General features: G+C 42.4%; 1 protein-coding gene across 3 annotated transcripts in view; it reads left to right on the forward strand.

Moving 5' to 3' along the window:
* NF1 (neurofibromin 1) overlaps window positions 1–15,793 on the forward strand; it is an 80,153-nt gene that overhangs the window by 11,818 nt on the left and 52,542 nt on the right. For all 3 annotated transcript variants that reach the window (XM_039387169.1, XM_039387180.1, XM_027751517.2), the window contains exons 5-28: window positions 1,413–1,519; window positions 1,775–1,842; window positions 2,082–2,157; window positions 2,672–2,829; window positions 3,386–3,559; window positions 3,738–3,860; window positions 4,158–4,232; window positions 4,937–5,068; window positions 5,850–5,984; window positions 6,551–6,664; window positions 7,016–7,095; window positions 8,400–8,523; window positions 9,137–9,280; window positions 9,690–9,936; window positions 10,252–10,325; window positions 10,413–10,496; window positions 11,200–11,640; window positions 12,049–12,188; window positions 12,632–12,754; window positions 13,185–13,268; window positions 13,790–13,906; window positions 14,418–14,599; window positions 14,704–14,915; window positions 15,507–15,668. In XM_039387169.1, coding sequence (XP_039243103.1) covers window positions 1,413–1,519; window positions 1,775–1,842; window positions 2,082–2,157; window positions 2,672–2,829; window positions 3,386–3,559; window positions 3,738–3,860; window positions 4,158–4,232; window positions 4,937–5,068; window positions 5,850–5,984; window positions 6,551–6,664; window positions 7,016–7,095; window positions 8,400–8,523; window positions 9,137–9,280; window positions 9,690–9,936; window positions 10,252–10,325; window positions 10,413–10,496; window positions 11,200–11,640; window positions 12,049–12,188; window positions 12,632–12,754; window positions 13,185–13,268; window positions 13,790–13,906; window positions 14,418–14,599; window positions 14,704–14,915; window positions 15,507–15,668 — 3,376 coding nt within the window. The remainder of the gene's footprint in view (window positions 1–1,412; window positions 1,520–1,774; window positions 1,843–2,081; window positions 2,158–2,671; window positions 2,830–3,385; window positions 3,560–3,737; window positions 3,861–4,157; window positions 4,233–4,936; window positions 5,069–5,849; window positions 5,985–6,550; window positions 6,665–7,015; window positions 7,096–8,399; window positions 8,524–9,136; window positions 9,281–9,689; window positions 9,937–10,251; window positions 10,326–10,412; window positions 10,497–11,199; window positions 11,641–12,048; window positions 12,189–12,631; window positions 12,755–13,184; window positions 13,269–13,789; window positions 13,907–14,417; window positions 14,600–14,703; window positions 14,916–15,506; window positions 15,669–15,793) is intronic.

Genomic DNA, 15,793 nt, shown 5'->3' on the forward strand with positions numbered 1-15,793 from the left:
TGAGATCATTCTGTAATAGAAGTGGAGCTCAGGCAGCCTTCTGTGGTCACACAGCAGTGAGTGAGCCAATTTAATGGAAACGAAGATTTATATTTTCATTATGTATTTATCTATTCTTTTGGAAAATATTTGCGTTTTAGAAATCAGTCTAGAATGATTAATTTTAATTCTGAACTATTTTCAGAGTTTTTACAGAACCTTTAATAACTTTTATTTCAAGATAGACTTGGCAGCTAGCATGAAGGATGTGGTTTTACTCAATAGGTTGATTGTGTTTTGTTGCTTATGGAAATGGAAAAAATTTCTTTTGCTCCCTTTATAGGAAGTATTTTTCAGTTACAATTTTTTGAGCCTGTGAATCCAGTCTGTGGATCTGCATGTATTTGTAGCACGGTTTGTTCCCAAGCTCCAAAACCCTCCTTCCCACCCCTTTGAGCCAGAGCAGAGTGCTTTCCCCTGAGCTGTTTTTCCCTTCACATGGCTTGCACAGCAATAGTTAAATGTTTGACCAGCTCTCTGGTCTCCACAGGGGTCACTCCACCAGTCAGCACTGCTGATCTCTGACCTGGGTTTCCTGTTTAGGAATATTTCTGGGCCTTGCACAGCAGCTGGGGGAGTTTTGGCATGAAAAGCACAGCAGTGGGGACCTTCCCATTCCCAGTGAGGGCTGTTAAGTCTCCTGGCGTTGGAGAAATGAAGAACTGCTTTTGTGTCTAGTACTAGAAATCACATTCCATGTCTGAAACACATCTGTAGCTTTGGAACGAGCCAGGGCAGTCTGAGTTTGTGGGAACATATGCTCTAGTTGTTAGTGGCCTGGTGTCTGTGAGATGTTGAGTAAATTATCTGATACACAAGTGTGAAAAGATACCATTGTGTTTAAACTGGTGTGATTAAACTTCATCCTGTTTGCTCAGGCCACAGAACTGTGCACCAAGAATGGTTGTAGCTCAGTCCAGTGATACCAAGGATCATCAGTCTCTGCTTTACTCTGAGAACTTAGCTGGGGCAGGACTTGCTGCTAAGGAGCAGTAGCCTAAAGGTGTCATGATTCCATTCATCTGATGTTTAGTTGAAAAGATGACAAGGTTACTGCTACAGTAGGGTGGGTAACACAAGGATTTAGGCAAATCTTGGGCACAAACACCAGAAGGTATTGGCATTTTGTAAGGCTCACCACTGGTATTTCTAGCTCCATTTTTGGTATGAGGGTGTAATAAGACTATAGTATTAACTCTTAATCATGCAAGATCCATCTTTTATTTCTAAAAGTGGAAAAGTTTATCTGAGGAGATGGTAGTTTATGAGGAAGTCACAGAATGTTCCCTGCTACTGAAATGTGTAGAATCCTAGGTGTGTTCATACCTGTCTGACATGATATGATGGATTTAATTTGCTTTGCTTATTTTTAGGTTGCAGGAACTGACTGTTTGCTCAGAAGATAATGCTGATGTTCACGATATTGAACTTTTACAGTACATCAGTGTGGATTGTTCCAAACTCAAGCGACTCTTGCAAGGTATGATTTGAGCCTGTGTTTTGAAATACTTCTTTTTCAGTCTGGTTAGTCAGAGATGACACTGCAATTGATATATCTTTTATTGCCCTGTTTTACTCCAAACAGTCATATATTTACCAAAATATTTTAAAATAGTTAAGTAGCATAAAAACATCGGTTTGAAAACTGCTTTGCACTTCAAATGTCTTTTATAACCTGTGTTGCTTTTTAGATCCAAGTTTCTGTTCTAAGTGCAGAAATGTTTTATCTTTACAGAGACTGTATTCAAGTTTAAAGCCCTTAAGAAAGTAGCTCAGTTAGCTGTTATCAACAGTCTGGAAAAGGTAAGGTTTCAATGCTTGTCTTTCATTGGTTATTTGCAGACTTCCTCTAGTTTAGGAATAGTTGCAATTCAGTGATTTACTATAAAATATAAGTGGTTGCCTCCCTTTGATGCAAATATGTTTTGTAAGAAATTTTATGTGATTAGAATTAAGAATAAAATCTCGCTTCATTTAAATACATAATTCAGAAAAACTGTTTGAAAGCTCTGGAATGAAAAGGTGTTTTGCATTATCTGCAGGCATTTTGGAACTGGGTGGAAAACTATCCTGATGAATTCACAAAGCTGTACCAAACACCCCAGACTGACATGGCTGGTAAGGCATCACACATGACAGTGTTCAAAGGCTGGTCTCTCAGACATCCCCATATGCATTCACTTGCATTTTGTGCCCTCTTTGCTCCTTGTGCAGCCTGCAAATAAACAAATTTCTGTCACCTTTGCCAGGGCAGGTAAGGTTATGTTACCATCTCTCTTCTTTCCTGACTCCCCTATTAGAGATTATTATTGTGCTTCACAACACAAAGAAATAAACCCCAAAAGATGGAGACTCTTTGAATGTATATTTTTCATCTCAATACAGGACAAAAACTTAGACAACATCACCTTTATTTTTCTCTAGTGACAAAGAGAGGAAAATTTATATTTTTGGATAAACCGTGTTTTTAACTGGGTTGAGACCATGTTATCCCCAGTAGCATGCCAGTAATGTGCAAAAGAGAACCTTTCTTCTGTGTAGATGGAAAGAGCAGATCCCTCTGCTCTTTTACACCTATTCTTTGTCTCTGGAATTAAAACTGGTATTGAACTTGGGCTTATGTTTTCTGCAGATTGTGCTGAGAAGTTGTTTGACTTGGTGGATGGCTTTGCTGAAAGCACGAAGCGTAAAGCAGCAGTGTGGCCACTGCAGATCATCCTCCTGGTCCTGTGTCCAGAGATAATCCAAGATATAGCAAAGGACGTGGTAGAGGAGACTAAAATGAACAAGGTAAGACAGGTAGCTGAATTCTGGCTCTGGTTTCTGGAGGATGCTTGCTTTTGCTGATTCTATATTTCAGGTATATTTAATTTTGTCTTTCCTGCCTAAAGAGCACATTGCAGTTCCCTATGTAAATTTATGCACCCCTTTTGAGTTCTCACATATCTTCTTTCACTGTCAGTAATTCATATGGATAGTATATCCCAAACAGTGTTATTTCAGAACTTCTCCATCTCCTTGGAGATTTGACCCTCTGTGCTGTCATTTCCTCTGCCTCCAGCAGCAGCAATGGGAGCCTTGCTGGTGTTTGGCTGTGCTGAGGAGTTGTGGGGCCTGCAGGGTGTGCTCTGTGCTCCATGGCTGCTGCACCTGCAGCTGGTGTCGAGTTTGATGTGGCTGCAAACGTGGCTGAGAGGGAACAACCACCTCTGTGCCAATCTGATTGCCCCAGACCCACCAAAGGGAATGGCATTAATAAATACAGAATTTCCCCAGAGGGCTGCATCAAGTTGTTTTTTATCATCCCAGTATCTGGTTATAACTGTTCCTGGTTTGAATTCTGCAGAAGCTGTTCCTGGACAATCTCAGGAAGGCCCTTGCAGGCCACAGTGGGAGCAGGCAGCTGACTGAAAGTGCTGCTATTGCTTGTGTTAAACTGTGCAAAGCATCTACCTACATCAACTGGGAGGATAATTCTGTCATTTTCCTGCTGGTGCAGTCCATGGTACTAGATCTTAAGGTAAAAATGTCTGTTTCCTAATTGCAGTGAGAAATTTGAGTTTTAAAATACAGAAATACAGTTTCAATTTCTCCTTAATTGATTACCAGTGGTTTTCACTGGAAAATTTTATATTGAAAGTAGATGGGATTAATCTTGGTACCTTATTTACATGTTTGCATTTTTCTGAAATAAATAGAACCTGCTGTTTAACCCAAGCAAACCTTTCTCAAGAGGCAATCAGAATGCAGATGTAGACCTGATGATTGACTGCTTGGTTTCCTGCTTCCGCATAAATCCTCACAACAACCAACACTTTAAGGTGAGAACAGCACTTACTGGGAAGTCATTCTCTGCATGCCATTGACGACCTGTCAGTTACAAAAGCTGTGCTAGCAGCAGCTGGAAGCTCATAAATGAGTTCAGCTGTATAAATATCCCTTAGTAATAAATCCCTGCATGTTATTATAAAACTTTCCCCGGCTGATTAGGCTTCCCTTGTTCAGATTTGACAGCTTTGTCAATTTAATAAAAAGGCTTCGAGATGTTATTCAGTGTGATAAGAAAGATGGGAAAGACAAAGATGTTCCTAAGTGGCTTTTATGTATTTTTATTGTAGATCTGCTTGGCACAGAATTCCCCATCAACATTTCATTATGTGCTGGTAAATTCGCTCCACCGAATTATCACAAATGTAAGTTCTGGCAGTATTTCATCAGCCCAGGGATCTGGGGCTTCTATTCAGATCAATATCTGCTTAGTAAATGCAGTTTGGGGAGTAGACCAAATCTTGTTGCTCGTGTCCATGCAGCAGGAGTTGCTTGCTAATAAGGAAGAGCGTGCAAATCTGCCTGCGCTTCCCACCAGTGGATTCCCAGTGTGAGAGCCCAGATTCCAGTATAACATCTATAACACTTCAGTGCAGAGATGTGCATATCCCTCTGATGTAGGATGACAAATAAATCTCATGATCTGTGGTTTTATGATAAATATTGATACCTGAAAACCACTCTCAGGACATGCACAGTTGTACCACCTTCTGCTACTTGCAGTCTGTTGACCTGGGGTAGAGCTGGCCTCGTGGTTTTCTTTGGGGATTTAAGTAGTGTGAAATAAGGGTAAGTGCTGAGAGATGAAAATATTTAGAAAGTTTGTGCAGTTGTTCATCTACCACACCCTTCTGCACTTCTGGTTTCAGTTTGTTCAGGTAGGAGAGTGATGTAGTGAGCAGCCAAGTTGGAATTAGCTCTTCTGTTGCAACTCGTTTGTGTACTATGAGTTTCACGATGAGAACGCAGAGGTGTGGGTAGCACTGTGTCACCCAGGTGTAAGCTGGGGGGTGCACAGCAGGGTGGGGGTGCTGCAGCAGCAGTGTAACAGCCTGGCTGTCCCCTGCAGTCGGCGCTGGACTGGTGGCCCCGGATCGATGCCGTGTATTGCCACTCGGTGGAGCTGCGCAGCATGTTCAGCGAGACCCTGCACAAGGCCATCCAGGGCTGCGGGGCCCACCCCGCCATCCGCATGACCCCGGTAAGGCTGCTGGGGCTGCCCCAGCACACTCCTCCTCCTGGGCATGGCTCCAGCCGTTGGCTTTACACTGCAGCCTAGAGAGGGAAGAACACAAAGCAGCAGAGAGCCACACGTGCTCTGTGACCCTGCAGGTGTTGGGGGAGTGACTCTGGTTCGATGTTTCTCCAGTTTCCTGCTGCTTTTAAACTGGCAATGTAGAAGTATTTCTTCTGTCTTCTGTGGCTAACTGTCCATTTTAAGCTTTCTGGCTGTGTGAACAGCAGGGTAACACATCCATTCTTGCTTAATCTGAAAAACAAAAGCATTCTGTATGTAAAGATAATTGTTGAAAACTGCAGTGCTTTAACCACGGTTGGCACGAGTAGGTCTTCATTTGTCTTGCTTTCTGTTGAGCAAGTTGACTGTTTGGTCTTGGTGACAGCAATAAAATAAAGATTTTTCAAGCATTATGAAATAAAGTCAGTATTCTTGACTGTCTTGGAAAAAGTCTTGAGTAAATTGAGATTTTGCCATAGTTTCTTATGCAAAAACTTTTATGTCCACGTACAGCTCACTGAAACAATTCTTACAGGAACTTCAAAGGTTCAATGAAGGGATTGCCTGTGGGAGAGGGGGATTTTGAAGTAGAAGGCTGTGCAACTATACTTGAATTTTGTATACTTCTAAACTTTGTCTTGAGTTATAGGTTATAAAAGCAATACATTTCATAAGATGTTTAATTGTAACTGTTATGTTTGACTACCTTCCTGACAAGGACTGTGACTGTTTTTCCTTCCATCAGAGTCTTACATTTAAGGAGAAAATGACAAGCCTTAAATTTAAAGAAAAACCTACTGATTTGGAAACCAGAAGCTACAAGTTCCTGCTGTTGTCCTTGGTAAAACTGATCCATGCAGATCCAAAGCTCTTGCTGTGTGTAAGTATGTCCCACTCTCGCACTGTTCATTTGTGGTGGAGTTTACTTTTGAAGCTGCTAAATGAATAAAGATTAAAAACATACAGCTGGCATCTAGGACACGTCCTACTCATCCTTGTCTCTGGTTATGATGCTCCTGTGCTTTTAAAGGGAAAAGATAGAACAAAAAAGAAACTGTAATGGATTTTGTAGAATCAGAGCAACACAATGAGAAGGAGCATAAAGTTCTGTGACTCTGAAGGGGAAGATGGGGGAAGGAGAGGGGAATAGAAGAAAATTAAAATAAGGAGGTTGGAAATTAGTCATAATTTCAATGAGTAGAAAGACATACAGTCTTAGATCTTCCATTTTCTCAGATCTGTCATTGTTTAATTTAAACATATTTCAGTTCTGTCAAAGACATGACATGCAAGGGGTTTCCATGGATTAAAAATAAAATGACAGACTCTCCTAAAATCCCCAAATCCACCTGGTTCAACCAGAGGAATGCTGCTGTAGCAGTCAGTAACGTGGGCAGGCATTAAAAAGTTCTCCAGCTTAAATTTGCTTCCCTTGTTGCTGTTCAGAATCCCAGGAAGCAGGGCCCTGAGACCCAGGGGAGCACGGCAGAGCTGATCACAGGCCTTGTCCAGCTGGTGCCACAGTCCAGCATGCCAGACATAGCCCAGGAGGCCATGGAGGTGAGCACTGGGGCAGGCACTGGCATTTTCACAGCTGGACATTGGTAATGTTAAAGCCAGAACCTGTCTTTTACAAACATTGTGTCTGTGTGCCTGGGATGGCTTTGTGTGGAAATACAGGGGAAAACCTCTAGGTTTGGAGTACAAATGTGGATAAAGACTCTGAAATGAAGTACTTCTGATGTGGACTAACAATGAACTCTTGTTCTTCTGTATAATCCTTCTGTCATGCTTTTTACATCTTATGTTCAAAACAATGTAGTGGATGTGTGCCTGCAGCTATTTCTCTGCCTGTGCTCGTGCACTCTGTGAATTGCTGTCTTTAAGCAAGACTCTCTGGTTTGACTTTAGGCCTTGCTGGTTCTGCACCAGCTGGACAGCATTGACTTGTGGAATCCTGATGCTCCTATAGAAACATTCTGGGAAATCAGGTATGTAAATTAACTTCTATAAATGAGAGAAATAGCTGTTATGGTTTGTCTTCTTTTAAATAGCTGTGAGTATTTCGGGAAAGCTTTGCAACAACAGCAGGAATCTGCAGTCAGAATTGTCATGGAGAAGTTGTATCTTCCTTACACTATACAAATTTAATAAAAATATAACAAACATTTTACTGGCTCCCTTAATGACACTCTTCAGCAGATGTTGAGGTGTAGAAATGATTATTAGTTTGAAAAGTTGGAGATTTCCCCCCCCATTCAAATGATCACTACTTTTTAAATTCTATTTCATCCTTTTGGGACTAAGGGGAGGTTAATGCTGAGCAATTCCAGAAGTGTGGGTTTGCTAATCCTGACTCTGAAGCCCTCCCCTAAAGAAGGTGATAGCTTGGCCTGACCTGCAGTCTCCATTGGTCTTTCCTGTATATTTATGAGAAAATTTAATTAATTAAAATCATCTTGCCTTTATAAGTTCACAGCAGCTGTTGTGGTTGATTTCTTGGAGAATATTAAGGGAAATGAAGTTCCAAAAAAGTCAAAATTACACAAAATGCTAAACCAAAAAATAGGAATCTGTAAACTCGGAATTGTAAGAATTGCATGAGCTAAATAATAAACCCAATAGTATTTGGTGCTTTACTGTGAATTGGTGCTGATGTTTGGTGGAGGAGGGAACAGCAGTGTAGGAGGAAGCCTGGGCTGACCCCCCTGGGCAGGCAGGAACTGACACCCAGGGCTGTAGTTTGTAGGAACAGCAACGGGTTTGTGCTCTGTTCGGGCTGGGGGAAAACCCATCCCAACTGACACTAATTTGGACCCTTTGGCAGTTTTAACAGAGAGTGTGAGGCCTGAATGGATATGAAGAAGGAACATCCCTAGATGTGTTCCTTCCAGAGCAGAGTTGAGGCGTTGTCAGAGCAGTGTAGGTAACCTTGTCCTGCCCTGTCTGTGCTGTATCTGTCTGGGGAGAGCTGGACGCCCCGAGCCCACGGCCCCGAGTGTGGGCTGGGACAGGACCCCATGTGGGACAGGACCCCATGTGGGACAGGACCCCATGTGGGACAGGACCCCATGGCTGCAGGGCCTCAGGAGCTGAGCAGGCTGTTGGGGGTGGGCAGGGCCCCAGGGGAGCTGGGTGTTCGCAGTGCACACTCTGCTCTCTGTGGGACATTCCAAGAGCCAGTGTTAGCCCTGCACAGGGTGTTCATGCACCTGTTCCCATGGGAATGCAGTGCAGCACCTTCACCCCGGTGGTCCCACAGCTGAGGCTAACGCTGAACTTCGTTTTGCTGCAGTTCACAAATGCTTTTTTATATCTGCAAGAAGCTCACGAGCCATCAGATGCTGAGCAGCACGGAAATCCTCAAGTGGCTGCGAGAGATTCTCATCTGTAGGAATAAATTTCTTCTAAAAAACAAAGTAAGTGAGTGTTGCCATCTCTGTTAGGATCATCAACACACGTTGTTCTCTGCTTTGTCACTTCCTTTATTTACCACACTATTCTTACGATTGGAAGAAATTTAATAGCTACACCTACACTTTCTGTTCTCTGATTTCCTCTCTGCTTTGTGAGGCACCTCAGTTAGAAAAGTTAACCACAGTTAGGTTTGGGATTTTATTTTCTTTTTTTACTTTAGCTATATAGGTTGTTTTACTTGCCTGGAAAATGTGTTTCACAGAAACCTATGCCTTATGCCCTAATACAAAGAGAACCAGTCCCCAAAGTGAGAAAAAGGGAAAGTAGTTGTGGTAAAATGTAGACCTACATGGATAAAATAAAAGTTTCCTTTTTGATCTCAGGTTCCTCTGAGTCTCAGAATTCTGATTTGCTTCTTTCTGATAATCTTAAAATATCAAATAGTGTATTTCTTAAGGGAAATACCATTCTAAGATACCATTAATGTGGGTAACTTTATAAAACCCTGAGAGCAGCAGTGGAAAAAGTACCGTGTAAATGTTGAGGATCCTTTTACCTTCCTCAAATCTTTTTAAAACTATGTTGATATATTGTTTTTCTTCCCTCTTTTCATAGCAGTCAGATAGGAGTTCCTGCCACTTCCTCTTCCTTTATGATGTCTCTGGAAGTGGAACTAGCCAAATTTCTCTTGACCATGAAGAAATGATACGCTGTGCACCAGGAGCTACCCTCAGGAAGGGGAAAGGGAATTCTTCCATGGTAAGTAGTACATGATAATAGTTAATTTTAGCACTTGGGGAAAAAACCCTATGTGCACGTAGAAATTAAATTACTTTGGGAGTAATTTTAAAAATAGAATTAAGTATTTCTAAGGAGGAGAAGACATCTGTATCCTAAATAATATATGTATTTAATATGCTGGTTAATAATGATGTTTCAGACTTTACAAAGTCACACCTTCTTCAGCTGAGATGCTGATGAGTGTGTCCTCCTTAGGAATGCACACGGCATCCCTCGTGGCAGCATAGAGAGCTCTGAGCCTGTGTAGGATTGCTTGTTCTTACTGGCATAAAGGCAGTTTAAACACGGTTTGGCTGAGGCTGAATCTTGATAAAACTGCCTTGTTAATCAGCAGTGTTCCCAAACGGGGAATTCTGTGTTTCCCAAGGAAAGCACGGCGGGGTGCAGCGGAACACCCATCTGTCGCCAAGCCCAAACCAAACTGGAAGTGGCCTTATACATGTTCCTGTGGAGCCCAGATATCGAGGCAGTGCTGGTGGCCATGTCCTGCTTCCGGCACCTCTGCGAGGAGGCCGACATCAGGTGTGGGGTGGATGAAGTCTCGGTGCACAATTTCCTGCCCAACTACAACACTTTCATGGAGTTTGCATCTGTCAGCAACATGATGTCAACAGGTGAGGATCAGGAGTCAGTTAAGCACCTTTCTACCTGGATGATAAGACTGTTCTTTGTGTTTGAGTTCTTCAAACAGGTTGAGATTCTTGATTTGATTCTGCTCTGGCTTTTTCTGAAATATCTCAATTTCTAGAATTGCTAGAAAGTGTAAAGAATTTGGGTGACTGAGTTCATGAGGATTTTACAGTGTAACAAGAAGCTGCCTTTTCTAAACACTTTAAGGGGATGTGTTCCTCTTAGTTCAATAATTGCTTTCAAAGATCACAGATTTGATGTAGGTGGGTTTTCAGAAAATTGTTCTGTGCCCTTTGTAGGGAGAGCAGCTCTTCAGAAGAGAGTGATGGCGTTACTGAGGCGCATCGAGCACCCAACTGCAGGCAACACAGAGGTGAACTTCCTTCTCAGTTCATCCACTCCTTGCATGCATATTGCCACAAGTGGTTTTGAAATTAAATCTTGATATATCTTCTTTCAGGCCTGGGAGGATACACATGCAAAATGGGAACAAGCTACAAAACTAATCCTCAACTATCCAAAGACCAAAATGGAAGATGGGCAGGTGACTATGAACTCTTCCATAGTTTCAACCTGTAGAAATTCAAAATAACTCTTTAGGCTTATATATTTTAAGGAATCTGAATTTTAATCTAGAAAATGAGTTTTGTAGGCAGACAGAAACTCTGTGAAAGTATTCCAGAAAATTAATGGTAATCAGTTGTCTGCTTTGTTTGCTAAGAGACTGTCATGGTTTGAGATGGCCCTCCCCGGGCACCAGATAAGATGATATGGTTTGAAGCTGGCTCCCTGCCAAGTCTCCAAACCTTACCAGAGACCAAGAAGTAATTTGACTTAAATTGCTGTGGAGGAGAATGAAGCTGAGCTTAAAAATTAAAAATAAATCGAAACAAAGAGTAGGGAAAACTGTGGAATAGTGCTAGAGAAACTCTGAAATCCCTTTCACTGGAAGTTTTTAAACAAGCCGCTGGCTGCCATGATTTAAATGTGCTTTATCTTGGTGGCAGAGCAAGGGATTGACTGGCAACCCCCTTCAGTCCTCTCTAGCCTTGCTTCTCAACCTCCCTGGGAGCAGCCTCTGTACAGATTTCTGTTCCTGCTGTCACAGAAGGGTGAACACTGTGGCAGATGGAGGCTGTCAGAGGTGAATTTTTGGAACTGTGAGTGGCAGGCTGTGTTCCAGAGCAGTCCTGATCTCTCCCCGTGTGTTTAACGGTGAGGTTTGAGCGCCAGCCCCTCTGTTGCAGGTCACGGAGAGTCTGCACAAGACGATTGTGAAGAGGCGCATGTCCCACGTCAGCGGGGGCGGCTCCATCGACCTGTCGGACACGGACTCGCTGCAGGAGTGGATCAACATGACAGGGTTCCTGTGTGCCCTGGGGGGGGTGTGCCTGCAGCACCGCAGCAACACCGGGCTGGCCACCTACAGCCCCCCCATGGGCCCCATCAGCGAGCGCAAGGGCTCCATGATCTCCATGGTGTCCACCGAGGGCAGCGTCGAGACGCCCGTCAGCAAGTTCATCGACCGGCTCCTGACCCTCATGGTCTGCAACCACGAGAAGGTGGGGCTGCAGATCCGCACCAACATCAAAGATCTGGTGGGCTTGGAGCTGAGCCCAGCACTCTATCCAATGCTCTTCAACAAGCTGAAGAATACCATCAGCAAGTTCTTTGACTCTCAAGGACAGGTACAGTGGTGATATATTATTCACATTTCTGTCAGTTGTGTCCTTCACCCGGTGATTGAGATGGGTCCCTGTTTGTGTTCTGTGCAAACCCCCCCTGTAAGCAGTGTGATCATCACAGAACGTGTTAGTGAGCATTGTGTGTGTGAGTCCAGGCTGTATTTAACATCAAATAATTGAAAACATCCTTGACTTCTTAGTGAACTCTTGGGTACAGAATCTGTGAGAATATTTGCAGAATCCTTGTGGCTGCAGTACTGATATATTGAATCTGGAATGTATTGGAATTCTTTTGGCTTGGTGATAACTAGAAAAGTACTTGTCCAGGAGATTTTTGAAATGCTCCAGTGTATTATCCCTCTTTTTGGTTTTGTGCATAAAGAGTTAAGACCAGGAATTTTCTTCCTGTAGGTTTTGCTAACTGACACCAACACACAATTTGTAGAGCAGACCATTGCTATAATGAAGAATTTGCTCGACAATCACACAGAAGGGAGCTCAGAACATCTTGGACAAGCGAGTATTGAGACAATGATGCTAAATCTGGTTAGGTAAGGAATCCTCTTGACCTTCCTATACACAGTAATTATGTTTAAGAAGTGAGTTAGAGCCTTCTAGTTTGTATCTTTTCTTACATCCATGGAGAAGCAGCAGCTGATTTTTCTGATCCTCCTTGTGGTTCTGACAACTTCAGTAATCATGGAGATCATTTGTGTAGCATCAAGTGCATTGGTGGAGAGTGACTTTTATTCTTTAAAGAGCTGACCATTCCATAGCTTGGCCCTATTCCTGTCAGCTTTCCTGGTTTCTTTCTTGTACGTTGATGTTAATGGTTAAAAACCAGCTGAAGGGCAGATTTGGGTTCAGTTTTATACTGACAGAAAACTCCTTTGACCAGAAGAAATTTGCTATTGATCTTCAGCTGATGCAGGAGCAGGGTTGAAATATGAAGTAGCATTAAGTGTTTAATTAGTATTTTTGCTTTTTTCTTCAGGTATGTGCGTGTGCTTGGAAATTTGGTGCATGCCATTCAAATAAAAACGAAGCTCTGTCAGTTGGTAGAAGTAATGATGGAAAGGAGAGATGACCTTTCATTTTGTCAAGAAATGAAATTTAGGTAAGGATGACATGTAACACCTGGGGTGATGAACTGTGGGCAGGTGTAATTTTGTTTGGTTATATGGTTAAAAAAGGAAACAAAAAAACCTGTCACACCAGTATTCCTGGTATAGGGATAGTTCTGTCATCTTTGTCTTCAGAATTATTCAGAGCCTGGTGCTGCATTAGAATTTTGGTTTGATTGTGGTGATACTAGACACATGTAACAATTCAGCTGGTCATACAGATCGGGGCATTGCTTGGTCTGACAAAATTAGTTCAGTTCATCTTCGGTGTGTGGTGCTTCAAATAGTTCTTACACTGAGTTTGTAATAATTAAGAATGATACCAGCAGTAGTAAGTGTGTTTAAAAACAACCACCCCAAAACTAAACAAAACCACAATAAAAAAACCCAATAAAGCTAAAGAAACATATTTATATGTAACAGGAACAAAATGGTGGAATATTTGACCGACTGGGTTATGGGAACATCTAATCAAGCAACAGATGAGGATGTGAAATGCTTGACAAGGTAAGAAAGAACACTCTTCACCCGTTTGGGAAGTTGCTGTCAGTATTCCAGGTGGCATTTGGTATCCATGCATGAGCTGGCTCCTTGGGCTGCCTTTAGCAGAAGTAATGTTAAGGAAAAGAAAAAATTGTAACTGAAGTTTTGGTGAGCAGAATTATATTAAATGTTTAGTCTTAACTGACATGGCTCCTTTTAATACTTTTTCTGATTTAGCATTAGGATTGACCATTTTGTTATCTAGAGCTTTATCTTTGTGGTGCATTCTGAAGAGTAAAATCATCAAATATTAGTGTTGAATTTGTACCTGAATGGTTTTTTAGTGACAAACTGGATTGCAGTTGTTGTCCTTAGGAGATACAGTGCTTGAACCTGTACCACAAAATGTAAGAGATGTTTTCATGGTGGACAGAACTTTACTAAGATATCTTTTTTTTTTAATTAAAAAGTGTCTTTTTCACCTGCAGTTAGATCTATAACAAAAAAGGATTTTTCGTTTTATTTTATTAAATTTTATTTTTCAGAGATTTGGACCAGGCGAGTATGGAGGCAGTGGTTTCTCTTCTTGCTGGGCTCCCACTCCAGCCTGAGGAAGGAGATGGTGTTGAGTTGATGGAAGCAAAATCTCAATTATTTCTTAAGTAAGTAGTGATTTTTAACTACTTTTTGATATGATGACTCTAAATAGAAGCACTGTATGACTTCTGTTACAAACTGTGTTTTTCTTCAGTGGAAATAATTGTATTATTCCATCAGGAATTACCTCTTCTATGTCCCATTTCACAAATCTCTGCCTTCTGGGTTTATGGAAACATTTTCATTTAGAAAATGATTAGAAAATTTGGCTTTGTTTTTGCTTAATGCAGAAGTGTGCTTCATTCGTGGCAGGGGTTAGCCTGCTTTGCTACTGTATTTGTATCTGTGCCACCTCATCACTCTGAGGGCATCTCTTGGGAAGGGCACAGCTGTGGAATGCCCTTGTTGGAGGAGATGTGCACCCCAGTTCGGTGGTGGGGGTTGTTGCAGCACGTCTGGAGTCTGGGCTGTGATGAGGCGGGGCTGGGATTGCCTGGGGAGGTTCACTGGGGGTGCAGCCCCTCGTGGGCAGCGGGTCTGCAGGCCGTGCTTTGCCATCCAGGGCTCTGTCCCCAGGTACTTCACGCTGTTCATGAACCTGCTGAACGACTGCAGCGAGGTGGAGGACGAGGGGGCGCAGGCGGGCGGGCGCAAGCGCGGGATGTCGCGCAGGCTGGCCTCGCTGCGGCACTGCACCGTGCTGGCCATGTCCAACCTGCTCAACGCCAACGTCGACAGCGGCCTCATGCACTCCATAGGTGAGGCGGCGGGGCTGGCCGGGCACACCCCAGTGCCTCGTTGACACATTGGTATTTGATTTCTTTTTACATCTTCCTTAGTAGTTCTGGGTTCTTTTAATCAGGCTTGGGCTATCATAAAGACCTCCAAACAAGAGCCACGTTTATGGAAGTCCTCACCAAAATTCTGCAGCAGGGGACAGAATTTGATACGTTAGCAGAAACAGTGCTAGCGGATCGGTTTGAGAGATTGGTGGAGTTGGTTACAATGATGGGTGATCAGGGGGAGCTTCCTATTGCTATGGCTTTAGCCAATGTGGTGCCTTGTTCTCAGTGGGTAAGTTGATTCACGCATTTTATTTCCTACATTTTTTAAAATTGTAAGACTTGAAATAAAAACTAATCAAACATTAAGGGTATGACAACAGTCTGGTACAGAGAATAGAGCTGCCACTGGTGATAGCTAGCCCTTCTTAGGGTGTTCATAAAAATTGCACTGAATCTAAATTCAGATCTTGGTGATAAACTGCATTTTTGTAGTAAATTTCTAGTTAAATGTCTAGGAGTTATTTTTTTATATAGTTATTATAATAAATGGTGTGTGCTGTAATGCAGACACACGATTCTATTTGCTCTTCTAGATTTTAGCAAGATTGAATTGGGCTTTGTTATACAGCAGAGTAACTGCTTATTTGTCTGGATAATATGAATTGTATGACTGGATATCATGAGGCAGATTTTTAGACAAGTAGTAGCATGGGGAACATTTACAGAAACATTGTGCATGTGTAGTTTGATATTTACCTGCCAGACCCCATAGCAAACATAAAGCATTAGTGCAAACTGCTTGGTGGTTTTTTCACAGTACTTTTTTTTTTATACTTGCCTTGGTTCACTGTGAGTCAAATTAACATTTCCTTCTTCTAAGGACGAGCTGGCTCGTGTCCTGGTCACACTCTTTGATTCCCGGCACTTGCTCTACCAGCTCCTCTGGAATATGTTCTCAAAGGAGGTTGAACTGGCAGATTCCATGCAGACACTCTTCCGAGGAAACAGCTTAGCCAGTAAAATAATGACTTTCTGTTTTAAGGTACATTATCTCATCTATGTCTCCTGCAGGTCACTTTGATAACAGGAATTTAGCAATCTGAAAACACAAAGCTGCCAGGCTGTGGGGTTAAGCATGTGGGTAATGGGATCAGGTGGGAACAGTAC

The sequence above is a fragment of the Pipra filicauda genome, unplaced genomic scaffold, assembly GCF_003945595.2.
Source record: "Pipra filicauda isolate LSUMZ 115617 unplaced genomic scaffold, ASM394559v2 scaffold120_size2142806_pilon, whole genome shotgun sequence".
NCBI lineage: Eukaryota > Metazoa > Chordata > Aves > Passeriformes > Pipridae > Pipra > Pipra filicauda.